The following is a 26,853-nucleotide window of genomic DNA, read 5'->3' on the forward strand; positions in this document are numbered from 1 at the left end:
CAGGTAAGCAGAATTTCTTAAATTTAAAAGAGCACGCTCTGTGTTGATATGCAAAACTTTGTTAAAGTATACGTTTTGATCTTTAATTCATTTATTAGTTACTAATGTTTACTATTTAGTAAGCACAGGCAAATGTGGTAAGCACTGCACTTATTAGGAATACACTGTAAGGTTACAGGCAGTGTGGGTGTGGATTTTGACTGTATTTGAAGTTTTCTTACCTTGAAACTTACTCAGCACTTGCAAACCTATACCACAGAGTTTAGCCCTTACTACTTCTTAAGAGGCTTGAAAATCCTCCACAGCATCTAGTGTAGTGCTAATCCTAAAGAAAACAACCAACAATTAAGTGTTAATTGTTGATTGGTATCACCCTGTGACCAACTGTTTTCACCCAAGTGAAACCAAACGGTTGGTCACTTTTTTGATTTAGTATATTTTTCAATTTCTTAGATCTCAGGATAGTTTTAGTAGATTTTGGATGAGACAACAAGGATCTCTGACAACCATCATTCTCAGAAAATGTCTGGCATCACCTCAAATATGGCTTTCGAACATTACAGAGGAATGAATGAGGAGCCGTACCAATAGACTGAGGGCCAGGCCCACTTTGCCATTTTGGTATTCTTCATCTTTGTCCCAATTCCTGGCACGAAAAGAATTTTCAAATGAATACATAATTTTCGTATTAAAATAGTATTTAGAACCAAATATCTTCAATAATACAGAAAATTGAGTCAGCTTTCCCAGTAATGATTCTTTAAGTTGGCCTTCTGAAACATGATAAAATGTTTCCAGATATTCTCGATGATATTTTGCACCATGGGTAGGGTTGTATTTTAAAGTTAAATGACTACATATATTGTTTTTTTGTTGCTGTGAAGGGACCTGAGATGGGGCTAATTGAAAACATCTGGAGCTTAAAGACTCGTGCAGTTTACGCAGCAAGGATATTATTGCTCTGAATTTCAATAAATCAACATTTCACTATATATCGCTAAAGCTCAAAGCCCTTAAAAAATGACCAATATAGACGGAATCAAAACCGATGTAGTCCCAAAGCGGCACAGAGCTGTATCTGCCAAAGCGTCCATTTAAATTCGTGCGTTCCACGGAAAATTACTGCTCCTTAGCTTCTATCCATTTGCAAAAGTTTATGATTTTTTTCAGGCATTCCTCACACCTGTTAGGTTAAAATCATTAACACTCTTTTAAAAAGAAAGCGAGAGACCGGAAACGATATGAGAATAGAATTGGCTACTCCAGAGACATCTGCAAATGACACTCCATTTTTTTTCTCTCGCTGCAAAATGTACCGGTAAACCAAACTTTCCGGGACTCGCTGGGTGGCCGACATTTTCCCTAGCAGGAATTTTACGTTTCCAAGATCTGAATGGATGTTAATGGTCGGGCTAAATGCCAGGCAGGTCTTCACTGTCAAATTAAACAGCGGTCGGAGCAAGTGGAATAACCGAGTTCCCCTCCCGCACCTGAGCGCCGGCAGCGAGCCGCGAGTCGGGACCCCTCGCACGCGGGAAGCCCCACACGCCCGACGGGCAGCCTCTCCGGCTTCCGCCTCCGGCTCCGACTCCGGCTCCACTCCCCCAGCCCGCCTCTGCGTCAGGGACGCGGAAACCCCGTAGGAGCAGGGCGGGCGGGGAAAGTGGTGTTTGACTAACGCCGCAGCGATATTCTTCCGCCGCGAGGTAAAGAGTCCCAACCCAACCCCGGGCCCTAGGATTTCCAGCGACCCTATAATATCGAGAAATTACCACATTTGGATTTTCCAACCGGCTTGCTTAGGATTTTATCCGACGTAACGACCCCAGGATCACAATTTTGTGGCTGACCGAAGCACGGCGACAAAATTCCTCCGCAAGAAACGGGTTCCGGCCACGAGCCTATAAAAAACGGGTGGCGGGGCGCTGCTGTCTTTTCAGTCGGGCGCTGAGTGGTTTTTCGGATCATGTCTGGTGGCTCCGCGGATTATAACAGGTATGGCGCTCTGTTGGCGGTCGCGGTCTGTAGTGAAGGTCGTAGGGCGCCAGGAGAGATTATAGTGGATGGCATGGAGGCAAAAACTCCAACTTAGTGCACGTTTCCTTAGGGTACAGCACCCCTGTGCCCTTCCAGAAGCTTCCATGATGGGTAGGGCCCGGATTGTGGGGAGACAGGACGATGGTGCGAAAGCAGTGGCTAAAGGGCGTTTCTCCTTCCTAAGACGTTACGGAATTTTGGCTGCTTCCCCTCCCAGTGTAGAGCACGGGAAACATGCAGTAAACAGCCGTGGCGCAGTCCGCGTTCGGTACAGTGTAACCAGGACCCGAAGCTTTGTTTTTGGTCAACCACAGGAGTTGGGGGTCCTTGGCTTCAGTTGGGGAAGGGTTGGAGGCAGCGGTCTCCACTCGGCCACGGCGCGGAGGCGATGGGACCGGACCGGCACGGGTGCCGGCGAACCGTTGGCATCGCTCTCGCCAGGCCGCTCCGCCCGCGTCAATCACCCGGCTTGCGCATTGTTGGGGGCGGAGCTCGTCGCCCCGAGCTCTCGCGAGACGCTCCGCCGCCGAAACGGGATCCCCGTGCGCTGGGGCCTGGGGGGCTGCCTTTCCGGACATCCGCGGCCCCCAACCTTTAGGGAAGGCGCGCAGTGTGATATTCGTCCTGCAGCTGCTGCTTTTAACTTGTGCAGGGGAGGCTAATGTGCTGAGACGGGTTGCAAAGGGCTATCCCTTTAAGATGCAGTTAAGGTGGCTTGGAAGGGATGTCTGACTGCAGTATTCTTGTCAGCAGAGAACATGGCGGCCCAGAGGGAATGGACCCCGATGGTGTCATCGAGGTAAGAAACGGTTGTGGATGTTGAAGCTTTGAAAAGGTGAATGTGTTCATCTCATTCATGCGTGCATTATTTTTTCTAACTTACAGAGCAACTGGAATGAGATTGTTGATAACTTTGATGATATGAATTTAAAGGAGTCTCTTCTTCGTGGCATCTATGCTTACGGTTTTGAGAAGCCTTCCGCTATTCAGCAGAGAGCTATTATTCCCTGTATTAAAGGTAAAAGAAACTGGAATTTTTAGGAAATGACTTTATTCTACATAGTCATGGACCGTAAAAGGGAAAGTAACCTCTGGGGGACTAGCACCTGTTTGTATTCCTTAAAGTGAAATGATGGCAATCATCTTTCGGGACTGACCTGAAATGAAGAGAATACTCATTGCTGATCACTTATTATTTGGGCATAATTCATGTTCCAAATGGAATACATGGTGTAAAGTAGAAGTGACAATTTGATGTGGGATCGGTAAATATGTATCCTACTTTTTTTAGGGTATGATGTGATTGCTCAAGCTCAGTCAGGTACTGGCAAGACAGCCACATTTGCTATTTCCATCCTGCAACAGTTGGAGATTGAGTTCAAGGAGACCCAAGCACTAGTATTGGCCCCCACCAGAGAACTGGCTCAACAGGTATTGATAGTGTAGTTCAAAAAAACTGCTTGCGTGTTGCATAGGTTTCAGGTTTCACAACTGTGAAGAATTTAAAACTTAGTATAAATTGGTCCTACCAGATCCTTCCTTTTAATTGTCCATGCATGCAGGGAGTTTTTGTTGAAAGCTTTAAAAGAACTGGGTATGCAGGTATGGTTTGTAGGGTTGTATACTAATAGATTGAGAATCCGAAACACTCTCTTGGATGTAGTAGATCTGTCCCCATTTTTTAAGTTTGAATGCAGTTGTGCAACATGAAAACTGCAGTGACATGTTACCATTTGACTGTCTCCGTAGTTTGTGATGCATCTGTTGCATGCTATGTTTTCAAAGCTCACTGCTATATTGGCTTTGAAGTAAACCTTCCTAATAAAGCTGGAGGCTTTATTGAGGTCAAGATTATATAAAGCACAATACCCTCTGGGGGAAAAAAATTATTTGCCCTAGCTGTAATTACAGAACATATATTTCACTATGTACTCCCTACACACAGTGAAGAATAATGTAGGAAATGTTATTCTTGAATTGTCTAGCTGATGCGTGGGGCAGCAGCATCCCAAGTTTGACAAGGCAGAAGAAAGACATTAAGGGAGTTTTACCTTGAAGCAGTTAGGTCAGTCTGCGTTTTAAGCTTGGAAGTAGTTTCGTGCTGTGCATGCATAAAAGCTGTTGGCAGACCAGTTTAAATTTGCCATTATGCTTTAAAAAGTAGTCATTAATCCTGGAGTTCTTCAGGATAATAATTAAGGCTTGGTTTTTAGATCCAAAAGGTAATTCTGGCACTTGGAGACTATATGGGAGCAACTTGTCATGCCTGCATTGGTGGAACAAATGTTCGAAATGAAATGCAAAAACTGCAGGCCGAAGCACCACATATTGTTGTTGGTACACCTGGGAGAGTTTTTGATATGTTAAACAGAAGATATCTTTGTAAGTATTGTCTTTAAAAGAGTGTTTTTTTTTTTTTACTGTTACAGTCGAAAAGTCATATTACTGAGTAGATCTAGAAGTGACAGTATGACTTTGTTTCTAACAGCTCCAAAATGGATCAAAATGTTTGTTTTGGATGAAGCAGATGAAATGTTGAGCCGTGGGTTTAAGGATCAAATCTATGAGATTTTCCAAAAACTAAACACAAGTATTCAGGTAAGCATTACTTCACTCCCCTCTTAAAGGTAGAGATGGGGTTTAATGCAGGTACTGTTACAATACAACTGACGTGTTTTATTGTCGTTCCCCCTGCTTAAAGCACTTGATGCATAACTATCTCTGTCTAACTCCATTCTGTAGTAAGACAGAGACGCTTGGCTTCAAACATTTTCCCTTGGGTATTACTGTGTAAGTTGTGCTACAACATAATTTTTTCTTTTCAAGGTTGTGTTGCTTTCTGCCACAATGCCAACTGATGTGTTGGAAGTGACCAAAAAATTCATGAGAGATCCAATTCGAATTCTGGTGAAAAAGGAAGAATTGACCCTTGAAGGAATCAAACAGTTTTATATTAATGTTGAGAGAGAGGTAACTGATTGTTAGACATTATTTTACCTTCTTGTATAAGCACTGTGCTAAAATTGCAGACACTAGGACTATGTCTTGGTTTTTGCAATAATGCTAGCAGAGTACACACAAGAAGAAAAGTAACAGCACTAGATTGTAAAGACTGGGGTGGACCTCTTTCTCAATGTCCAATGTCCTTTGTCTTAAGATTCGGTGCAATATCTCATTAGACCTAATAGAATGAAGTTAATTTTTATAATTTCTACATTTTGAGGGGCCAATTTTGGTATTTTGGGTAGAGACAGGGTTTCACTATCTGGAAACTGGTTGGGACTCCTGGGCTGAAGTGTTGGGATCCCGAAGTGCTGGGATTATGGGCATAAGCACTGTGCCTGGCCCAGAATGTATTTTTAACTGAAGAAAGTTGGAAAAGCTAAATGACTGTTAACTTTCTCTTCTAAACATTATAGGAATGGAAGTTGGATACACTTTGTGACTTGTACGAGACACTGACCATTACGCAAGCTGTTATTTTTCTCAATACAAGGCGCAAGGTGGACTGGCTCACTGAGAAAATGCATGCCAGAGACTTCACAGTTTCTGCTCTGGTAAGAGGTGTCCTAAAATGTCTGGATTTCCACTAAAGCAGGATTCAGACTACAATATAGCTGCTAAGTGCTGTGTTGTCGTTCCCCCTGCTCAAAATAAAGTTGTTTCTTAACTATACCTGTCTGCTATATTCCTGTAGCAGCCAGGGACGCTTGGTCTCATACATGTTGATTAAAATTACTGACCTGACTGGTGATTCTTGAATTAAGGTTTATTAATTTGCAGCATGGTGACATGGACCAGAAGGAGAGAGATGTTATCATGAGGGAATTCCGGTCAGGGTCAAGTCGTGTTCTGATCACTACTGACTTGTTGGTAAGTCTCTTAATGCTTTTTAAAAATGTACCAAAAGTTAGCTTTTTGGGGGGAAGGTTTTCAAGTAACCTTTGCCAACTTGGGCTATTTGGAAGAGTAAAAGGACCACACTCCACAGTGGGCTATACCACTTAGTATAGTTCGCTACTATTTTGTGGCCTACATGACAGGTATCACGTTTTTTGAATTAGAATTTTTAACATATGCCATTGTGTTTCAGGCTCGCGGGATTGATGTGCAACAAGTGTCTTTGGTTATAAATTATGATCTACCTACCAATCGTGAAAACTATATTCACAGGTGAGAAGCCAGCATCTTGGATGTATTGAAAAAAAAATTCATACATTTTTCTACTGTGATTTGTATGAAAGGTAACATCAAATCAAGGAATAGATTCAGTCAAGTCAGTAGTGTTCAGTAAGATGATGTAATTAAATTTGTACTAGGGGAAGGCTGACGAGAACAAAGTGGGAAAACTTGTAAACATTGCTCAGATTGTGGGCATAGGTTTTTTTTTCCCCCGCAATTGTTGGTCTTAGTTTATGCTTGAGCTTTTAGTGATGTTCTTGTGTCCATGTGCTTTTTCTTGATTTTTTTCCATAGTTGGGATTTTCTTGGTGTCGCCTGGTAGCAATTTGAGTGAACCCTGGTTTAGTTATAGTGGCTTTATCCCTAAATAAATTGAATCGTACTTTGTTATGTGATGTAAAAAAAGACTTTTTAAAAAATACAGGAGTCGATAGCAGCAGTTGATGACGAGATGGCACTCAGAAACGGCGTTGACGTAATTTAGGACGTGGAATCATAAGCGAAACAGCACACTGTTTGAATAAAGAGCGAGTCGGTATTTATATTTGTTTTTCTTTTGTCATGATTATTTATTTTAAGTTGCTCCAGCTGAGGCATTTTTCGTATTAGTATTTCTGTTAGGGAACTTTTCTTACTAGGTGGTTTGTATTGTCTGGTTTCTAACATGAAGGTAGCTGTTTGGCGGTTAAACACGTTTTGAGTAATTTGAGTTACAACGTGTGAAACTGAGCAAAAAAGCAGTGATAAGTTTGGGTTACCATACCAAATATTTGTTTTCCCACTGGAAAAAAGTAAGTTTTAGAAAATAGTTAACCTTTGCAGCATTTGTTTACAGTTTACAGTTCCAGAAGTGCGTCGAAATGGATTACATAACTGCTCTTTTATTCCTGGTGTTTACATCTGTCCCAGGCTGACACCTGCTCTTGGCTGGCCCACTTTGGTATGGGCTTTAATTTCACTACCCCAAACACAATACTGTCATCTGCTTTATAATAATGCTCAAGATGCCTGATAAAAATCTCATTTTGCAGCCAGACAAGCCTTGAATCCTTTTGGCACTAACTGCAAAGGAAGATTTTTTTCTCTAGATATGCATTAGCAGCTAGTGCTCCAGTTAGAAGCACGAACTATAACCTTGATAAGTAAACAGCAGCTGATGGTTAACAAGTGGATCGTCATGTTCAGTAGTTCATAAATTATGTGAGAAGTAACATTCTGATTGTTTTTTTCTTACACAGAATTGGCAGAGGGGGTCGATTTGGGAGGAAAGGTGTGGCTATAAACTTTGTTACTGAAGAAGACAAGAGGATTCTTCGTGACATTGAGACTTTCTACAATACTACAGTGGAGGAGATGCCCATGAATGTGGCTGACCTTATTTAATTCCTGGGATGAGAGTTTTGGATGCAGTGCTCGCTGTTGCTGAATAGGCGATCACAACGTGCATTGTGCTTCTTTCTTTGGGAATATTTGAATCTTGTCTCAATGCTCATAACGGATCAGAAATACAGATTTTGATAGCAAAGCGACATTAGTCGTGAGCTCTTGTGAGGAAAGTCATTGGCTTTATCCTCTTTAGAGTTAGACTGTTGGGGTGGGTATAAAAGATGGGGTCTGTAAAATCTTTCTTTCTTAGAAATTTATTTCCTAGTTCTGTAGAAATGGTTGTATTAGATGTTCTCTATCATTTAATAATATACTTGTGGACTAAAAGATATAAGTGCTGTATAAAATCAGCCAATTATGTTAAACTAGCATATCTGCCTTTATTGTGTTTGTCATTAGCCTGAGTAGAAAGGCCTTTAAAATTTTTTTAGAAAGCATTTGAATGCATTTTGTTTGGTATTGTATTTATTCAATAAAGTATTTAATTAGTGCTAAGTGTGAACTGGACCCTGTTGCTAAGCCCCAGCAAGCAATCATCCTAGGTAGGGTTTAATCCCCAGTAAAATTGCCATATTGCACATGTCTTAATGAAGTTTGAATGTTAAATAAATTGTATATTCACTTTAAAGGTGCTTTTGGTCATTTTTATTACAACCCCCTTATTTACAAAACCCCACATCAAAATATATTCACTTTTTAACAATTCTGAGATAATTGCTGCATCACAGTTGCACAAAGGCTGATGAGTTGCAAATGTTCATCAGCACCATCTGCTAGGCATTTGTCAACTTCCTACAAGAAAAATTTAAGAAATTAGCATCCTTCAGGTAGTTAAATGTTTAATTGACATGTGCAAAGTACCTACTTACGGCAAGTTTTTCTGTAATAATGGACTTCTGTTTATCAGATAAATTATTCTCTACAACCACATCATGGAGTTGACTGACGAACTGAGTTGCTGCATGACCCTCATCTATTAAGTCCTATTAAAAAAAAAACTTTTGGTATGATCATTTAATATTCCTTTCCCCAAAGTTAGTAAGCTGACTTTACCTTGACCACAGCTTCTAGTTTGTCAAAAGAGCCACTCTGACAGGCAGCAAATACTCCATCAATTTTCTCAGCTGGTATTACCTAGGTAATTGAACGTTCAGTATTAAAGATGTTTCTAGGTGAGACTAACACATACACTCTTCCCCAGTCCTTTCTGTTCCACACCTAAGTTCCATACTTAGCTAATGTTGTGATAACCCTGTAAAGTTGGGAAGGCTTTGGGAGAACAGGCAGAGTAACTCCAGTCACCACTAAAGTAACCAAGGTGCTAACAGTTGTGCTTTTAAAGCCCAAGTTTGGACACACATGGGTTATAGCTTGTTCTGGTCAGTGGATGAAGACTAGTGGCCAAGATCAGCCAAAGAGACTGATTTCTTTAAAGGGGAAGTGCCTTTTCTCTAAAAATCCATGTAAATATGCCACTAATGAGATTGGTTTAAAAAGTCCACAATATCCAGAAAATTTAAGATGATTAGTGGTACCAGTCTTGTCATATGGAAGGCCTACCGTGAAGGTGAAAAATGTCATAGAAACAAAAGTTTTTAAGTAGTAGTGGTTCTGAGGTGAGTTTTGACATAGGAGTATCCAAAGACAGGTGGGGTACTCCATTCTCTTTAATGATTACTGTAAGTTGGATATGCCTTTTGTTTATATACAACTGCTAAAATAGTTTTCATGTATAAGAACATCTGCTAAAATTGATGTAACTGCCAAAGGCATCTCTTAAAAAAATCTAAAAACTGAAGGCTGGGCACTGTGGCTCCCACCTGTAATCCCAGCACTTTGGAAGGCTAAGGGGGGCAGATCACCTGAGGTCAGGAATTCAAGACCAGCCTGGTCAACCGACATCGTGAAACCCCATCTCTATTAAAAATACAAAAATAAGCTGGGCATGGTGGCAGCTGCCTGTAATCCCAGCTACTTGGGAGGGTGAGGTGGGAGGCAGAGGTTGCAGTGAGCTAGTATTGCGTCACTGCACTCCAGCCTGGGCGACAGATCAAGACTCCGTCTCAAAAAAAAAAAGAAAATTTAAGAACTGAAAGTGTCCTTTTCTTTCCTGAAATGTCTATTACATGCCTGACAAACTGAAAAGTAAGTGTCATCTCCTCACCTGAAACACTCTGATACTCCCAGGTTATTCCCTTATACTTCCTAGTGCAGTACTTGGCACTTACTAAACATTCAGTATTTGTTGGATGAAAATTTCCTAAAAGCCACAAAAAAGCCAACTAAAAAGAAATTTGGAATATCCAGTACTCTTACCCCAGCAATGTCTGTGATCACTCTCTCTGTGATCTCCTTTCCACCTGTTAATCGAGTAGCGCTTTGAAGAAATGTAATGGCTTTTCTTAAGTCTCCTTCTGACACTTTAACAAGATAAGCTATTCCCTGAAGACAAAAAAGTTGTTTTTAACCTATGATGGCCAATTAAGGATTTATAACTTTAATTTTAAAATGTTTAATAAAAGTGAAAACCCCTATGTTTTAGTTTAGAGTTAATGAGAACACCCATGTGTGTTTTGGAATAAAATCTGATCAGTCTAGAGGCCGGGTACGATGGAAGGATAGAGATGTCTTGCTTCTGAAATAAATCTGCAGAGATGAAAAAATGTTCCATATTTATCCCATTTTCTTGCTCACATAAAGCAAATTCAAATTATGCTTAAATTCTGTTATAATTAATAAGGGCCTTATGTTTCTATCAATTTTAGGGAAGTACTGAAGTATGAGCTAGAAGACTAAAATCTTGTCAGCATGAAGAGATTTATATTACAGAATTTGCATTATATGTATGAAATCCACCTCAGTTTTGGGTCTTTGATATATTAAAAGTAATTAACTCAAAAAGTAATAGAAAAGCTAAACCTTGTAATTCCTACACATTTCAATTGTTGCCCCTTTAGCTTAAGTTTGTCTGAAGAACTGGCATCAGGATTGAGGCAACACATATTTAAATCCTTCAGGGTCTCTTTAGATGCATTCATTGAAGGAATTAGTAACTCTAATAATTGTAATAATTAGTAATTACCTCATCACTAATTTTGACATTTTCCTTCTCAGCAATGTCTAGTAATCGCTGCTGTTGAATTTTATCTGACAGAGGCTTGAAGCGGAATTTTGAACATCTAGAGGTCAGAGGTTCAATTATTCTGTGGAAGATGAGAAAAACCAAGTTGGTGTCTAAAGAAAGAATTTCCCCAAAAGAACTCATTTTTATCAAGAACAAATCAAGATTTGATGGAGGAAAAATTAACGTAGCCTTGAAAATTCTAAATTTCCTTCCCCTAATTGGGTTATGAAAATGAGGCTGCCTAGCATCTGTCTTCAGGGCAATATACATACCGACTGACATAGTTACAGATAAGACAGAATCGGGTGGTTTTAGACTCCTTCTCCATGGTACGTCTTAAAGCTGCCTGAGCAGCTGAGGTCATAGAATCTGCTTCATCCAGAATCACAATCTTAAAAGGTGGACACGGCTTCCCACTGATTCAGAGAAACACGTAAGAGTTGAACATTAATAGGTCTATTGGTTTCAACAGCTTTGTTGAAATATACATACCATACAATTCACTCATTTAAAATGTACAATTCAGTGTTTTTCTGTATATTCACGAAGTTGTGCAACCACTACCACAATCTAATTTTAGAACATTTTTATCACTAAAAGAAACTTTGTACCTATTAGGAGTCACTCTTCTTCCCCCAGTCTTTCCCAGCTCTAGGCAATCACTAGTCTACTTTCATCTCTATAGATTTGCCTATTCTGGACATTGTATGAATGGAACCATATAATATGCAGTCTTCTGTGGCTGACTTCTTTCACTTAACATATTTTAAAGATTCATCCATGTTGTAGCATGTGTTTGCTTCATTCCTTTGTATTGTCAAATACTATGGCAAACGGATATGCCACATTTATTCATCCATTAATCAGCTGGACATTTGGGTTGTCTCCATGTTTTGGCTATTAGGACTAACGCTGCTATGAACATTTGTGTACGTTTTTGAGCAGATATGTTTTCCAAGAGGCTGCACCATTTTATTTTACATTCCAAACAGCAATGTATGAGGTTTACCATTTCTCCACATCCTTGTCAATGCTTGTTATTTTCTGTATATTTTTAATCATAGCCATCCTAGTGGGAGTTACCTGGTATTTCAGTGTGGTTTTGATTTTCATTTCCCAAATGGATAATGATGTTGATGAGCATCTTCTCATGTGCTTATTAGGCATGCATATATTCTTTGGAGAAATGTCTATGCAGATCCTTTGCCCATTTTTTAATTGGGTTATTTGTTTTTATTACTGAGTTTTTAAAGTTCTTCATATGTTCTAGACATAAGTACTTTTTAGATATATGATTTGTATTTTCTCCCATTTTGTGGGTTATTACCTTCTGCACATTGATTTTTGGTAATCTGCCATTAAAATTTTTCTCCCACCAAAAGTGGCATTAACATAATTATATGAAAATTATACCAAGAAAACAGATTTCAAGTATTAATGGTAGAAGGGATCTCAGAGTCTTTTAGTCCACCTCCCAGTCTTCATTTCACATAAAAATAAATCAGGTGCTATAGAGGTTGTGACTGACTGCACCATCAATTCAAGGTGGATATCAAAAATTAGTCATTCACTTTCATAAATTTTGAAATGTGCTCATGTAAATTTTACATATATGTTTAGGTACCACCAATGTAATCCTGGACCTTTGCCACCTAAGGAGCATAAATAGTTGACTAAATCAGTTTACCTCAGGCAGGATAGTCTTCTAACATGAAAAGGGAGTTGACAATTTGGCAAAAATACACTTGATCTTAGCCAAAAGGCTGAGGAGCGATGGCAGAAACACATATTTAAAATAATACATGCTATGGAGGAGGCAGGGCAAATTTACTTACTCTGAACGACTTCCCGACACAGTTAACTGAGCAAAATTTTTCACTTTCTCTCGAACTACTTGTATTCCACGTTCATCAGATGCATTTAACTCAAGAACTCTTAATCGGAAAAGTTCAGGTCTATCTCAAAATGAAACAAATATGAAACATAGAGCACAAGTAGGCATAAATCACATTTTAACATTTGCACACTTTGCAGATGTTTAAAATCCACTTAGTAAACAATATGGATAGAAGGCACACAATCACTTTTGTATTCTCTCTCGGTAGGGTGCTGCAGTTACCATTTTGGCTTTTTTCCATGCATTTAAAAAAAATGTAGACATTATTACATAAAATATACAATTTCTTTCCTTTTTATTTTTTTGGAGACAAGGTCTTGCTCTGTCACCCAGGCTGGAGAACAATGGCATGATGATGGCTCACTGCAGCCTTGCACTCCTGGGCTCAAGTGATCCTCCCACCTTAGCCTCCCAACTAGCTGGGACTATAGGCACATGCCATCACACCTGGCTAATTTTGTTTACTTTTTGTAGAGGCAGGGACTCATTATGTTGCCATGCTGGTCTCAAGTGATCCTTCGACTTTGGCCTCCCAAAATGTTGGGATTACAGGTGTGAGGCACCACACCTGGCCCCACATATAAAATTCTAAATCGATTTTCCACTTCGCATTCATAATAAGTATCTCGGCATATTATCAAAACCACTGTAAATAACATTTTAACAGTCGTATGATATTCCATCTTATGACTGTACCATCATTTACTTAACATTCTTCTATTGTTAGAATCTAGACAGTTTTAAATGTTGTAATTTTAAACAATGTTAGAATATAGCACATTTTAAATTATTTCCGGACGAGTGTAGTGGCTCATGCCTGTAATCCCAGCACTTTGGGAGGCCGAAGCAGGTGGATCATGAGGTCAGGAGTTCGAGACCAGCCTGACCAACATGGTGAAACCCTGTCTCTACTAAAAATACAAAAATTAGCTGGGCGTGGTGACAGGCGCCTGCAGTCCCAGCTACTCAGGAGGCTGAGGCAGGAGAATCACTTGAACCCGGGATGCAGAGATTGCAGTGAGTCAAGATCGCACCACTGCACTCCAGCCTGGGCGACGGAGCAAGACACCGTCTCAAAAATAAGTAAATAAACAAACAAACAAACAAATAAATAAATTCCAAAGGGTAGTTTGCAATAAGGAAACTTACTAGATTAAGGAAAATTAATGGATTAAAACATGAGCAGGTTTTTAAAGTGAGTTTTAATAAAAATTACTAAAAGTAATATATGCTTACTATAGAGAAATCTGATAAATCAAAAGAAAAAAAAAGGGCACACTGTCAAAGCACTGTTTTGAAACTTCCCTCTAGTCTTTTACACACACACACACACACACACACATATTTTTAAATAAAAAACAAGAGTTGTGATTTAGTTTCATCTCTATTTTTCCTAATCAGCATGGTATCCTAAGCATGCTTATGGACATAAACATTTACATGCATCTATTTTCTATTTTAAAACCACAATATTAAATATGAAATTCACTGTTAAAGTAAGTTCTTTAAAGACAAACACTATTTTACAAAGAATATAGAAAAAGTTGTATAATCTGGACTGACCTACTCTAAGTAATAATAAACAACTGTTAAGGCTGATTCAGATTCGTTCTATCTGACTGAGTTGTGGAATAATCAAAAAAGTTCTTTTATAATTTTACTGAGCATCAAAAGTTGCTGTCAAATAAAATATTAGGCACACAGCAGCTTCTCCGTTTGTCTTTTACATTTTGACATAACTAATAATCCTTACACATTTGGTGATTTCAGTGGCATCTTTTTTTTTTTTTTTGAGACCGAGTCTCACTCTGTCACCCAGGCTGGAGTGCAGTGGCGTGATCTCGGCTCACTGCAACCTCCACCTCCCAGGTTCAAGCGATTCTCCTGCCTCAGCCTCCCGAGTAGCTGGGACTACAGGCGCATGCCACCATGCCTGGCAAATTTTTGTATTTTTAGTAGAGATGGGGTTTCACCATGTTGGCCAGGCTGGATTGGAACTCCTCACCCCAGGTGATTCACCCGCCTTGGCCTCCCAAAGTGCTGGGATTACAGATGTGAGCCACCGCGCCTGGCCTATTTTCATATGTAGGATTTCAGATATTTTTATCAGTTGTATGTCTAATATTAATTCTGGAAAAACTCAAGACAGCCTTTGTTATGTTGGTGCATGTTTCATGTATATCAGACCCAGCCCACTACACATCTTTCAACTCTAGGTAAAGGGCTCCTCTAGAATGGCTGGTTAAGCCAAGATGGTCAATCTAGGAAGAGGAACCTAAGAAGGTGACTCACAGGAAGATTTTCTGGTGTACCTGGAATCATACTACATCAAATACCACTTATGCTCAGGAGACCTGAGGCAAGGAGCTGGCCTGGCCACTCCAGAGTCACAGCCTAGGAAGTCTAGAGCAGGACTCAAGAATGGATGGTGCAAATAGTACCATCAGAAACAGCAGATTCTATCATACAGCCACACAGATGTGAACACAATCATTAAAAGGGTTATAAAACTATCAGCACAATTGAACATTAAGTTGGACCCTCTGGACTCCAAAATTATAACGGAAAATTTAAAGAAAGTGATGGAAAAAATCATAGGCTCCCAGTGTTGTAGTACATTCAAACACGTGAACAAGATTCAGAATGAAGGTTACAAAAGATGCAGGCAAGCTGATTTCTTCAGGGGAGTGAGGGAGGAACAAAATGGGCTCATGGGATTTTTAAAAATCAGAAATAGAAAGAAAACTGTCCTACAGAAAATGAAATGCAAATTTTTAGAGGAAAAAAAAGCAGTATCAGAGAATTTTGGTGTCAAATCTTTTAAAAAAGAAAAACAGACTGATTTCAACGTACCCAAAGAGTTCTCTAGCTGCTGCCAAAATAGTGGATGTTTTTCCAGTTCCAGGTGGTCCATAAAACAAGAGATTAGGAAGCTGTAGAAATTAAATTTGTTTTTAATAAATGGTATTCTGGCACAAATAGATGAAAAGGAAGATTGAAAAAACTGTCTGTGGAACAGTGCAACAACTTCTCTAATAGGGCACGTAACTTCTAAGTATAAAGATTTCTTAATATAACTGACATCATAGTGTTGACAGATCTAAATCCTGCTTTTTCATATACTACCACTTTTTTCCCCAAGTGTCTTTTTAATCTCTTAGGCTGAACCAATATTTATGTTTGCTCTATAGCTAATCCACTTAGGTGAAATTTTCAAAGCTGGAATGAGAAACCTTTTATTTCTAAAGGGAATCTCAGTTTCCTATCCCACCTCTATGCTCAAGATTAGGTAAGACTTTATATTACACAAAACATCAGCTGCTTCAAAGGGGAAGCAGATCAAAAGAGTAATGGATTTGGCCAAAACTGAGGAAAAAGGACTAAAAAAGACATAATCAGGGCTTTGAATGAGCAGAAGTACCAAAAACAGAAATAGTAACAAAAAATACAGAACTAGACATACATTAAGTGCTAGGCACTGTCCCACATCATGATTATGTACTCTGTAAGGATGCTTGCATGTATCAGGGACAATTCATTAGAAGAGGAAAGGATAAGATTAAATAACTAGCTACCTTCTTTTATACCTTATATCTAGATAGTTTGGCTCCTATCAAGCAGTTGACTGATCTGAGGTGAAAATTAATAAGTCAACTAAATTCTAATGAGCTCTGCTATGAAACTGTACATTCTTCAGTATGTCCTTTCACATAAGGAAATCACTGTACACAGGAAACTAGGCATTAGAGTTTGTTTCCACTCTTGCCTAACCCTCCCTCTTCCCGCCCATTCATTCTTCACCTAAATCAGATACCACTCTGCTTGCTACTTAAAACTATTCCACTTAGAAAAACAAAAACAAACAAAAAAACCCTCAGCTTTTCACCATGGCCTAAAGGACTTCCATGATCTGCCTACCACCCCCTTCACCTTCCAGGCTCCAGCTTACAATGGCCTCTAACAGCCTGGCACTTTCTGGCCCTAACATATGTTGTTCCCATGACCTGGACTCTGATCCTCTTCTTTCTGCCTGGCCAACTCCTAATGCATTACAAATCAGAAACCATTCAGTCTAAAGTAGGTCTCTCCTATTATCTCATTAGTATTTGTTGCATTTTGCATTGGTTTACTGCTATTTAACTGTGGGGCTTAATTGTAAAATGCCTGCCTACTTCATTAAAAGACCAAGAAACTTATTTGTTCTACTCACATCTGTATCCTAGCATCTACTACAGTAGTCAATGTTGGCCAAATGAATGAATAAACCAATACATAGACAAATATGTTAATTAGAAGACTATTACTGTTACATTCATAACATATAGCTTATAGTACAAACTATGAGATTCATAACCTAAAAACCTCCTAGGCTTCTTAGTAATTAAGGTCTACAACTATTATTTTGATCTGTGCGTCCCTTAACAATGTAGTAATTCATCCAGGTTAACTATCAGATACAATAATTTAAATTCTTTGAAACAGGGTAAACTTATTAAACCTTACATTATACACTAGTCTAATATATATAGTACATTCAAGAACTGTATGTGGAATACCAGTTCTTAAAAGAAAATCAATTTCTGAAAAAATTATCTTCTTATAATTCTTTCAAACCTTTCTTTTTCTTTTTCTTTTTTTTTTTTTTTTTTTTTTGAGACGAGCCTTGCTCTGTTGCCCAGGCTGGAGTGCAGTGGCACCATCTCGGCTCACTGCAAGCTCCGCCTCCCGGGTTCATGCCATTCTCCTACCTCAGCCTCCCAAGTAGCTGGGACTACAGTAAAACCTTTCAAAGTAAATTGAATGAATTGTTTTCCTTTACTCTTTTGAATTAAAAAAACTATTTCACCTCTTTACAAAAGTTAGTCTGAAAAGATGCACAAAATATTAAACTGAAGTTCTTACTTCAGCCTCATAAATTACATGGCATAAAGTCAAGAACTAGATCTTAGGTTGGGCATGATGGCTCACACCTGTAATCCCAGCATTTTAGGAGGCCAAAGTGGGCAGGTCACTTGACATGGCTAAACATTGTCTCTATTAAAAACACAAAAATGAGCTGTGTGTGGTAGTGCATGCCTGTAGTCCCAGCTACTCGGGAGGCTGAGGTGGGAGGATCACTTGAGCCTGGGAGGCAGAGGGTGCAGTGAGTTGATACCACACCACTGCATTCCAGCCTGGGTGACAGATCAAGACTCTGTCTCAATTGAAAAAAAAAAAAAAGAACTGGATCTTAATCTCACTACATTTGCCGAAGATACTAGTAATTAAATTAGGTATTATCCTGCAATCTGTGTAATTACTACACAACTGCAATTAAAATGGTATATACTGTTACCAAGATATACAAGCAGAATATATCAAAAAATAAAATGGCATACTATGATAGAATTAAAAGGTGTAAGAGTATTTGTGTTACTTATTTTTTTATTATTTATTTATTTATTTTTGAGACCAGAGTCTCACTCTGTCACCCAGGCTGGAGTACAGTGGCACGATCTTGGCTCACTGCAACCTCTGCCTCCCAGTTTCAAGTGATTCTCCCGCTTTAGCATCCTGAGTAGCTGGGACTACAGGTGTGTGCCACCACGCCTGGCTGCTTTTTCTAATTTTTGGTAGAGATGGGGTTTCACCATGTTGGCCAGGCTGGTCTCGAACTCCTGACCTCAAGTGATCTTCCCATCTCAGCCTCCCAAAGCGCTGGGATTACAGGCGTAAGCCACTGTGCCTGGCCAAAAAGGTATGAGTATACGAATCAAATAAAAACACATACTGGTAAAGAAAAAGATTCTAAATAGTTTTATAAATTTAACTTCTTTCAAAATGTGTCCTGTAGTAATATAATTTCAGCAAGAGAATGATGGCAGCAAAACCCAAAAGAACCTCTAATTAAAAGCAGCCAGATTGAGAGGAAGGAAGCAAATCTTGAAACTAAAGCAAAAACTACATCTCACTTCACCACTTTACTGAGCTGTTGAAGCACTTTGAGCATTCATCGTAACACAACTTTAAGTTGCTAATTCTCCACATGGGTTTATCTTATCTCAGAATAATTTACAGTGCAAACCATTCATGGATATTTTATCCCCCATATCACAGCAGAAGAGAGTGCTATAAGCAGAATTCAAAGCTCTGTTTTGTTTGGTTTTTTTTTTTTTGTATTATAGGTCAATCCAAATCCTAAAGTTAGTAAGCAATTATACTTTAGAGGAATCTCTGGCTCTTCTTTATAGCACATATTACTACCTAGAATTATTTATTGGTTTACTTGTTTATTCCCTCTTACCAATAAAAACCCATGAAAAAGGGGCATAGTTCGTCTTGTTCTATGTTTTATGTCTTGTTCTACGTCTATGTTTCATAGCCTGTCTTAATTACTATGACTTTTACTTGAATACTATGTAACACTGCTATGTAAGATTAAATAGGAGATGCTCAATAAATATTTGAACTAATTATCATTGTAGTAATTATCATAAGTACTAAGTATCATAGTTATCAAGGACCTACTGTACATAGAGCATGATATTTAATGAAGGCTAGAAGTTACAAAGGAAGAAAGAGGGTGAATAAATTAAGTCTTAAATATCCCAATGACATTAAACACCATTTGCAACTCACATCGGCTCCTTCTAAAGACTTTTTCAGCACTGCAACCACTTCTTCCTGGAAAGCAACTTCATCCACACATTTTGGGCGACTTGCAGGGTGGGGAGGAGGAAAGAGGTTATTTAGTATATTATAGTAACCACAGACAACTCTCAAGTGTTCTTTCTACTAAAATACTAATGACAATTCTCAAACATCAGCAATGAAATGAGAAACTTTTTCATAATTGGAAATAGGTGGAAACCCCATTTGTTGTTACCATAAGCAAACACACCCTGAAAGAGTGAAATAATGTTTTACTTCCTATCTGCATTACTTGACTCTGTTATACCCACAAAAATTAAGCAAAAGGATTTTATTTTATCCACTACAAACACTAATTAGAAATTAAAGTGGTGGATTGAGACCATCCTGGCTAACACGGTGAAACCCCATCTTTTTTTTTTTTTTTTTGAGACGGAGTCTTGCTCTGTCGCCCAGGCTGGAGTGCAGTGGCCGGATCTCAGCTCACTGCAAGCTCCGCCTCCCGGGTTCATGCCATTCTCCTGCCTCAGCCTCCCGAATAGCTGGGACTACAGGCGCCCGCCACCTCGCCCGGCTAGTTTTTTGTATTTTTTAGTAGAGACGGGGTTTCACCATGTTAGCCAGGATGGTCTCGATCTCCTGACCTCGTGATCCACCCATCTCGGCCTCCCAAAGTGCTGGGATTACAGGCTTGAGCCACCGCGCCCGGCCTGAAACCCCATCTTAATAAAAATATAAAAAATTAGCCAGGCCAGGCCAGGCACGGCGCCTCACGCCTGTAATCCCAGCACTTTGGGAGGCTGAGGCGGGTGGATCATGAGGTCAGGAGATCGAGACCATCCTGGCTAACATGGTGAAACTTCGTCTCTACTAAAAAATACAAAAAATTAGCTGGGTGTGGTGGCGGGTGCCTGTTGTCCCAGCTACTTGGGAGGCTGAGGCAGGAGAATGTGTGAACCCAGGAACCAGAGCTTGCAGTGAGCTGAGATTGCACCACTACACTCCAGCCTGGGCGACACAGCAAGACTCTGTCTCGGGAAAAAAAAAAAAAAAAAAATTAGCTGGGCATGGTGGCAGGCGCCTGTAGTTCCAGCTACTCAGGAGGCTGAGGCAGGAGAACAATGTGAACCCAGGAGGCAGAGCTTGCAGTGAGCCGAGACTGCGCCACTGCACTCCAGCCTGGGCGACAAAGAGAGACTCCATCTCAAAAAAAAAAAAAAAAAAGAAATTAAAGTGGGGCTGGGTGTGGTGGCTCACACCTGTAATACCAACACTTAGGGAGGCTAAAGCAGGTGGATCACCTGAGGTCAGGAGTTCGAGATCAGACTGACCAACATGGAGAAACCCTGTCTCTACTAAAAATACAAAATTAGCTGGGCATGGTGGCGCATGCCTGTAATCCCAGTTACTCGGGAGGCTGACGCAGGAGAATCGCTTGAATCCCAGACGCAGAGGTTGCAGTGAGCCGAGATCGTATCACTGCACTCCAACCTGGGCAACAAGAGCGAAACTTCATCTCAAAAAAAAAAAAAAAAATTAAAGTGAACACCTGCTTAGAAAGCATTAATATTGGTTGGATGCGTAGCTCACGCCTGTAATCCCAGCACTTTGGGAGGCCAAGGCAGGCAGATCACCTGAGGTCAGGAGTGAAGACCAGCCTGGCCAACATGGTAAAACCTCATCTCTACTAAAAATACAAAAATTAGCTCAGTGTGGTGGCGCATGTCTGTAATCCCAGCGACTCGGGAGGCTGAGGCAGGAGAATCACTTGAACCTGGGAGGCAGAGGTTGCAGTGAGCTGAGATAACGCTGCTGCACTCCAGCCTGGGCGACAAAGCGAGAATCAGCCTCAAGAAAAAAAAAAACAAAAAAACAAAAACACAAAAAACATAGGAGGGCCTTACTCGGCCTATAAATAATCTGTAAACATTGGTAATTACTGAGGCTACATTCAACCAATAGTTACAATTACTTGTGGTAGTATCACTTAGATGACTGACATTATTTATTTATTTGAAACAGAGTCTTGCTCTGTCACCCAGGCTGGAATGCAGTGGCGTGACCTCAGCTCACTGCAATTTCTGCCTCCCAGGTTCAAGTGATTCTCGTGCCTCAGCCTCCTAGGTAGCTGGGATTACAGGTGCCCGCCAACACACCTGGCTAATTATTTTTTTTTAGTAGAGAGGGGGTTTCACCATGTTAGCCAGGCTGGTCTGGAACTCCTGGCCTCAAGTGATCCTCCCACCTTGGCCTCCCAAATTGCTGGGATTACAGGATTACAGGCGTAAGCCACCGTGCTAGGTAGTGACTGACAATTTAAATGCCAATTCAAGTGTTGTTTGGACAAAAATGTATGAGCTAACCAAAACTGAATTTCCAGGGCTGGCTGAAACCCCCTCTCTACTAAAAATACAAAAAATTAGCCAGGTGTGGTGGTGGGCACCTGTAATCCCAGCTACTCGGGAGGCTGAGGCAGGATAATCGCCTGAACCCAGGAGGCAGAGGGTGCAGTGAGTCAAGATCATGCCACTGCACTCCAGCCTGGGCAACAGAGTGAGACTCCATCTCAAAAATGGTAATAATAGTAATAATCTCCACCTATTGTAATGAAAACGGGGAACAGATTACATATTTGGATTTAAGTAGAACTCCTGGCTGGGCATAGTGGCTCAAGCCTGTAATCCCAGCACTTTGGGAGGCTGAGGCGGGTGGATCATGAGGTCAGGAGTTTGAGACCAGCCTGGCCAATATGGTGAAAACCTGTCTCCACTAAAAATACAAAAATAGCCGGGTATGGTGGCGTGTGCCTGTAATCCCAGCTACTCAGGAGGCTGAGGCAGGAGAACTGCTTGAACCCGGGAGGCGGAGGTTACATTGAGCCAGAGATTGTGCCATTGCACTCCAGCCTGAGTGACAGAGTGAGACTCCGACTCAAAAAAAAAAAGGAGAACTCCTGACCAAGTATTTATAGCCAGTTTACTGAAACTTGTTTTCTTCACTTTTGTATCCCAGTCCCTACAATGGAAGCCTCTGCTTGTAGAGATCTCAGTTTATCTACAAAATAAGGGAATTAAACTAGATTATTCTCAAGTAACTTCAGTTCCAGGGTTCTATGACTTATATAATCAGGTGATTTTTTCAAAGACAACTTCTAAACAGAACACAGTATTCCTCCATAAGTTTAAAAAAAAAGTGATCAGAACTGGTTAGAGAGACAATTTATTAATTATTTTAACAAAGACACAAGTGTTCTTACTATTTTTCCACCCAGGGAACGGGTTTGGCTTTCTTGTTCTCTCCACTACTTCCCGCAGTGGCAGCTACTCCTCGATCCTTGGTCAGCAGGGATTTAGTACTGATGGATGTGCCTTTAAGAAATGCCTGCATGGTTACTTCACCCTGGTCAGGTGCAAGACAGAAAAAAAAAAAAAAAGCTTTTATCAAAACCATTTTCGGCCGGGCGCGGTGGCTCAAGCCTGTAATCCCAGCACTTTGGGAGGCCGAGATGGGCGGATCACGAGGTCAGGAGATCGAGACCATCCTGGCTAACATGGTGAAACCCCGTCTCTACTAAAAAAATACAAAAAACTAGCCGGGCGCAGTGGCGGGCGCTTGTAGTCCCAGCTACTCGGGAAGGCTGAGGCAGGAGAATGGCGTAAACCCGGGAGGCGGAGCTTGCAGTGAGCTGAGATCCGGCCACTGCACTCCAGCCTGGGCTACAGAGCGAGACTCCGTCTCAAAAAAAAAAAAAAAAAAAACAAAAAACCATTTTCAGAATCAGCACCATAGGAAAGTGGGGCGGGGGGGAGAACCATTATGAGAAAGTACAGCCTGAAAACACACTTAGCCTTGTGCAAAGGTGTTACATAATAAAGGACATCACCCCATGACCTAGAACACTCTGAATGCACTGTACTGAGGGCTACAAGGACAGAAAAGTGGTCAAAGTCCTTAAGGAACTTAGAATCTATTTATAGTGCAGGAGTTATAGAACAAAGATCGTATGTCACAAAAATGTTTAATGAGTTCCAAATGCATTGATAAATATGATGTCGCTAATGACCAAACCACATGGGCCTCCATGGTTTCTTTCACAGTCATGGGCCTAGCTTTAGCTCAGACCCTGAAATGGACTCTTCAGCAATTAAAGGTGCTGTGCTTGCATCACAAATGAGAACCTTCACTCCTTTCCTTGTCAGAACTCACTCAAAGACCTTTATTGGTTGTTGTTTTCTTTGAGACAGGGTCTCACTGTTTTGCCTAGGATGGAGTGCAGTGTCACAATCATGGCTCACTGCAGCCTCGACATCCCAGGCTCCTGTGATCTTCCCATTTCAGCCTCCCCAGTAGCTAGGACAACAGGTGCGCGCCACCATCCCCGGCTAATTTTTTAAATTTTTTGTAGAGACAGGGTTTAACCATGTTGCCCAGGCTGGTCTGGAACTCCTGGGCTCAAGTAATCCTCTTGCCCCGGCCTCCCAAAGTGCTGGGATTACAGGTGTGAGCCATCGCCCCTGGCCAGGGACCTATTTTAATGGCAGAGTCAATGCCTACCTACCTTCAGAGACTTTCTGTGGGGAAAGGAAGGTGGGGGACTCTGTTGTTAAAATAGAAACAGCTGTTTTTCTCATAACACACTCACTTGAAGAAAACAAAACAATGCAGAAAAGCATGAGGGATTTTAAAGAGTAATACAAAATCCCACCCAGAAGGTAACTATTTCTAACATGCAGGTAAACATTCTCCCAGGGTGTTTTCAGGGATAAAAAGCATCATTAGCTTGCCTGAAAAATCCCCAGTTAATTCTATTTTTTTTCATTGCTACAAGCCCTGGTGCCGAGAACAGTGCCTGGTACATGGTAGATGCCCCATAATATTTAGTGAATGAATTACCATCTATGACACCCGGTTTCCTTTTCTGTTAAAGGAGCTAAGGCCTATTCCATAGGACAACTGAGTTAAATAAAAGAATGTATGCAAATACATAGTTCCTTGCTTGGCATATGGGGATATACTCAATAAAATAAAATAAATTGTTAATATCTATTGGCAGCCAAGGTTTTTATAACGTTATTGGATTAGTCCATCCCTGCCTCGGGCTGTTAAACACGAATACAGCCCAAAGCCGGGGTCTGCAGGATGCTGTCCGGAACCACCATTTCACCAGAGGGCGCGGCCAGGGCATGAAAGCGCGGCTAGGTTGGGGCCCCGAAGGACGTGGAAGACCTCACAGGGGCATCAAGGGCAGGAGTGGGGAAGGCAAAGCGGGCTTGCAATTCCTCCAGCCGGTTACCGGTCAGCCTGGCTTCTCGTGCAGGTCACCGCCGCCGACTAGTTCCTGAGGTTTCCGGGATACAAAAAGGACAAGATGGTCTCAAAGTGTTAGTTCCGTTCCCTAATCTGAGAATAACGGGCCCAGGAGACTTACGATCACCGCCGTCCCCACAGTCGCCTCAGTTCCCGCCACGGAACGGCAAGCGAAAAGCAGGCCGGGAATACGCCGGTAGGAATACGCGGGCACGTAACGCGTCACTTCCGATCCTGGGGCGCGCTGCCAGCGGGGAGAGTTTGCACGTATATGGTTTTATTTAAGCAGGTAATGAGCCAGCCGGACTTTCAGGGAGAACTGGACTGGAACAGGCATGACCTAGGAGGTGTCCCTGTCCCGGTGCATTGCTCCCACTTGAGACGTGAGCGCGACCCTCCCTGAAGGTCGTGCGGGCACGGCGCTGGGGCCGCTTACCTGGCAGGCTCAGCAATGGGGGCGGGGCAGCGGTGCGCGGGCCTCTGGAGCCCTGCGGGTCCACCGAAGGTCCCGAGCCCGCTATCTTCGTAGTTGCGGGCCTCCGGAGGTGCAGGTCCCTATCCTTGTCCTGCTTCGTCGCAGAGCAGAACGCGTGTGCTTTAAGGGCAGAGACATCTGAAGATGCCTTGCCTTGCCCTCTTGAGGGCACGTGGCTTTTACTTCTGTCTGCCTGTTGTGGAGAGGGAAGACCATGCAGCTGTGGACATCTATTATAATTCCTGAGCCCCACTTAGAAATCTGGAAGTGCAGGCGTTCAATAAAAGTTAAAAGATCGATAATCATGTTTAGCCCCACCAAGGTTCATGCACTGTGGCTTCTAGGCAGGTGCCTGACACCACTGCTTTTCTCTCTTCCAAGTAGTTGGTTTAGTCTGAAATGCTTCTTAATCCTATTGAAACCTGACCCTTCTCAAAGGCCGCCTTCTCTACAGGCCTTTACTAACTACTAACCCATAAGGTTGATCCGGGTCTTCTTCAAATGACTGTTTTGTTTGGCACAAACTCAGCATGATATCCATTGTTAACTGCACGTTTTTTTCATTTATCTTGCAACAAATGCTTACGGAATGTTCACGCACTGTGCTAGATGCCTGCAGATACAGCAGGGAAAACGCTAGAAGATGCCCTCAAGTAGCTTTACAGACTAGGAAAGTGACAGACGATGTGATGTGTGGTTATACAGAGGAAGTAGGGGGCTGTGAGAACTTACATCCCAGGCCTAACCCAATCAAGGGTTTAACCAGAGTAAGGATGCTTTATGCTACTTTGTAACTTCCGCAGGGTCTGATACAATCTCTGGACAGTATAAAAAGCACACAGGTTACCTATCTGGTCACTGGTTTACATTACCATAACTCATCAAACTGTATACTTAATGCTTGTACATTTTATGTAAATTATACCACAATACAGTTGATAAAACAAAGATCTGTGAAAATAGATAGTATTCATTTGCTACCTGAACGAACAGCACAATCACAGAGAGGGGGATGTTATGATCTCATTTAACAGACAAGCTGGGCTGGGTGCGGTGGCTCACGCCTGTAATCACAGCACTTTGGGAGGTCGAGGCCAGCGGATCACCTGAGGTCAGGAGTTCAAGACCAGCCTGGACAACATGGTGAAATTCCATCTCTACAAAAATACAAAAGTTAGCCAGGTATGATGGCGGGGGCCTATAATCTCAGCTACTTGGGAGGCTGAGGCAGGAGAATCACTTGAACACGGGAGGTGGAGGTTGCAGTGAGCCAAGATTGCGCCATTGCATTCCAGCCTGAGTGACAGAGCAAAACTCTGTCTCAAAAACGAACAAAACAGACAAGCTGATGGATAAGTGGTCTTTGTCCATTTTGGCTGCTATAGCAAAATATCATAGATTGGGTGGCTTATAAACATCATAAATTTATTTCTCACAGTTTTAGTGGCTGGGAAGTCCAAGATCAAGGCACCGTAAGATTCATTGACTGGTGAGGGTTCACTTCCTCACTGACAGCTGTCTTACTGCTGTAACCTCATGTGGTGGAAAGGGCTAACTAGTTTTCTCCATCCATCTCCTTTATAAAGGCATTTCTCCCATTCATGAGGGTTCCACTCTAATGACTCAGTCACCCCCCGAAGGCTCCACCTCCTGATATCACCTTGGGAGTTATAATTTCAATAACTATAACTTGGGGGTGTGGGGACAAACATTCAGACTACAACAAAGGTTAATAGCAAATAAGTGGCAAAGCCATAATCCACATCTTGGACTGTCTGACTCCAGACTCATAGCTTGTGATCAGTCACTGGGCAG

The 26,853-nt window shown here is 41.3% G+C and overlaps 3 protein-coding genes and 5 non-coding genes across 12 annotated transcripts; 6 read left to right on the forward strand and 2 right to left on the reverse strand.

Annotated features, from left to right (window-relative positions):
• EIF4A2 (eukaryotic translation initiation factor 4A2) lies at positions 1-8,233 on the forward strand. 3 transcript variants are annotated; one of them, XR_003118024.1, is made up of 12 exons: positions 1,916-1,995; positions 2,788-2,836; positions 2,923-3,055; positions 3,329-3,468; positions 4,251-4,419; positions 4,526-4,635; positions 4,864-5,007; positions 5,457-5,594; positions 5,821-5,910; positions 6,131-6,210; positions 6,644-6,754; positions 7,458-8,233. XR_003118024.1 is itself a non-coding variant. In XM_025374708.1 (11 exons), the coding sequence occupies exons 1-11, from the start codon at positions 1,967-1,969 to the stop codon at positions 7,600-7,602; spliced, it is 1,224 nt and encodes a 407-aa protein (XP_025230493.1). In that variant the 5' UTR covers positions 1-1,966; the 3' UTR covers positions 7,603-8,233. The 3 variants fall into 3 exon arrangements, 2 of the variants coding, with proteins under 2 accessions (XP_025230493.1, XP_025230492.1); XM_025374708.1 differs by lacking the exon at positions 6,644-6,754 and having other exon boundaries at positions 1-1,995; positions 2,791-2,836; XM_025374707.1 differs by lacking the exon at positions 6,644-6,754.
• Positions 134-2,757, reverse strand: LOC112618115. The gene has a single exon (XM_025374714.1). It carries the CDS (start codon positions 2,613-2,615, stop codon positions 2,217-2,219), a length of 399 nt encoding a protein of 132 aa, XP_025230499.1. The 5' UTR covers positions 2,616-2,757; the 3' UTR covers positions 134-2,216.
• On the forward strand, positions 3,160-3,228 carry LOC112619977. The gene has a single exon (XR_003118447.1). It is a non-coding gene; the product is annotated as a small nucleolar RNA SNORD2 (small nucleolar RNA).
• Positions 4,681-4,807, forward strand: LOC112619905. Its single transcript, XR_003118383.1, has one exon. It is a non-coding gene; the product is annotated as a small nucleolar RNA SNORA63 (small nucleolar RNA).
• LOC112619974 lies at positions 5,033-5,210 on the forward strand. Its single transcript, XR_003118444.1, has one exon. It is a non-coding gene; the product is annotated as a small nucleolar RNA SNORA81 (small nucleolar RNA).
• Positions 5,630-5,761, forward strand: LOC112619904. The gene has a single exon (XR_003118382.1). It is a non-coding gene; the product is annotated as a small nucleolar RNA SNORA63 (small nucleolar RNA).
• LOC112619921 lies at positions 5,938-6,076 on the forward strand. Its single transcript, XR_003118399.1, has one exon. It is a non-coding gene; the product is annotated as a small nucleolar RNA SNORA4 (small nucleolar RNA).
• Positions 8,228-24,955, reverse strand: RFC4 (replication factor C subunit 4). 3 transcript variants are annotated; one of them, XM_025374712.1, is made up of 12 exons: positions 24,550-24,713; positions 23,815-23,853; positions 22,513-22,655; positions 19,245-19,323; positions 15,480-15,559; positions 12,565-12,684; positions 11,002-11,145; positions 10,688-10,808; positions 9,922-10,047; positions 8,659-8,739; positions 8,475-8,588; positions 8,234-8,397 (listed from the first exon to the last, which is right to left on the reverse strand). In XM_025374712.1, exons 3-12 carry the CDS (start codon positions 22,641-22,643, stop codon positions 8,302-8,304), a joined length of 1,092 nt encoding a protein of 363 aa, XP_025230497.1. In that variant the 5' UTR covers positions 22,644-22,655; positions 23,815-23,853; positions 24,550-24,713; the 3' UTR covers positions 8,234-8,301. The 3 variants fall into 3 exon arrangements, with proteins under 3 accessions (XP_025230496.1, XP_025230495.1, XP_025230497.1); XM_025374711.1 differs by lacking the exon at positions 23,815-23,853 and having other exon boundaries at positions 8,228-8,397; positions 24,685-24,955; XM_025374710.1 differs by lacking the exon at positions 23,815-23,853 and having other exon boundaries at positions 8,228-8,397; positions 24,550-24,761.
• Between the last annotated feature and the right edge of the window lie 1,898 nt (positions 24,956-26,853).

Source organism: Theropithecus gelada, chromosome 2 (genome assembly GCF_003255815.1).
Source record: "Theropithecus gelada isolate Dixy chromosome 2, Tgel_1.0, whole genome shotgun sequence".
NCBI classification, from domain to species: domain Eukaryota; kingdom Metazoa; phylum Chordata; class Mammalia; order Primates; family Cercopithecidae; genus Theropithecus; species Theropithecus gelada.

Excerpts from the sequence above, each read along its gene's own strand:
- RFC4 (XM_025374711.1), bottom strand. The coding sequence starts at position 22,643 with ATGCAGGCATTTCTTAAAGGCACATCCATCAGTACTAAATCCCTGCTG. Across the intron at positions 15,560-19,244 it reads AGTCTTTAGAAGGAGCCGAT|CTTCCTAATCTCTTGTTTTA; the intron begins GTGAGTTGCAAA and ends TAATTTCTACAG. Across the intron at positions 8,740-9,921 it reads TGATCACAGACATTGCTGGG|GTAATACCAGCTGAGAAAAT; the intron begins GTAAGAGTACTG and ends TCAATTACCTAG.
- LOC112618115 (XM_025374714.1), bottom strand. The coding sequence starts at position 2,615 with ATGTCCGGAAAGGCAGCCCCCCAGGCCCCAGCGCACGGGGATCCCGTT.
- EIF4A2 (XM_025374707.1), top strand. The coding sequence starts at position 1,967 with ATGTCTGGTGGCTCCGCGGATTATAACAG. Across the intron at positions 1,996-2,787 it reads GGCTCCGCGGATTATAACAG|CAGAGAACATGGCGGCCCAG; the intron begins GTATGGCGCTCT and ends TATTCTTGTCAG. Across the intron at positions 6,211-7,457 it reads CGTGAAAACTATATTCACAG|AATTGGCAGAGGGGGTCGAT; the intron begins GTGAGAAGCCAG and ends TTTCTTACACAG.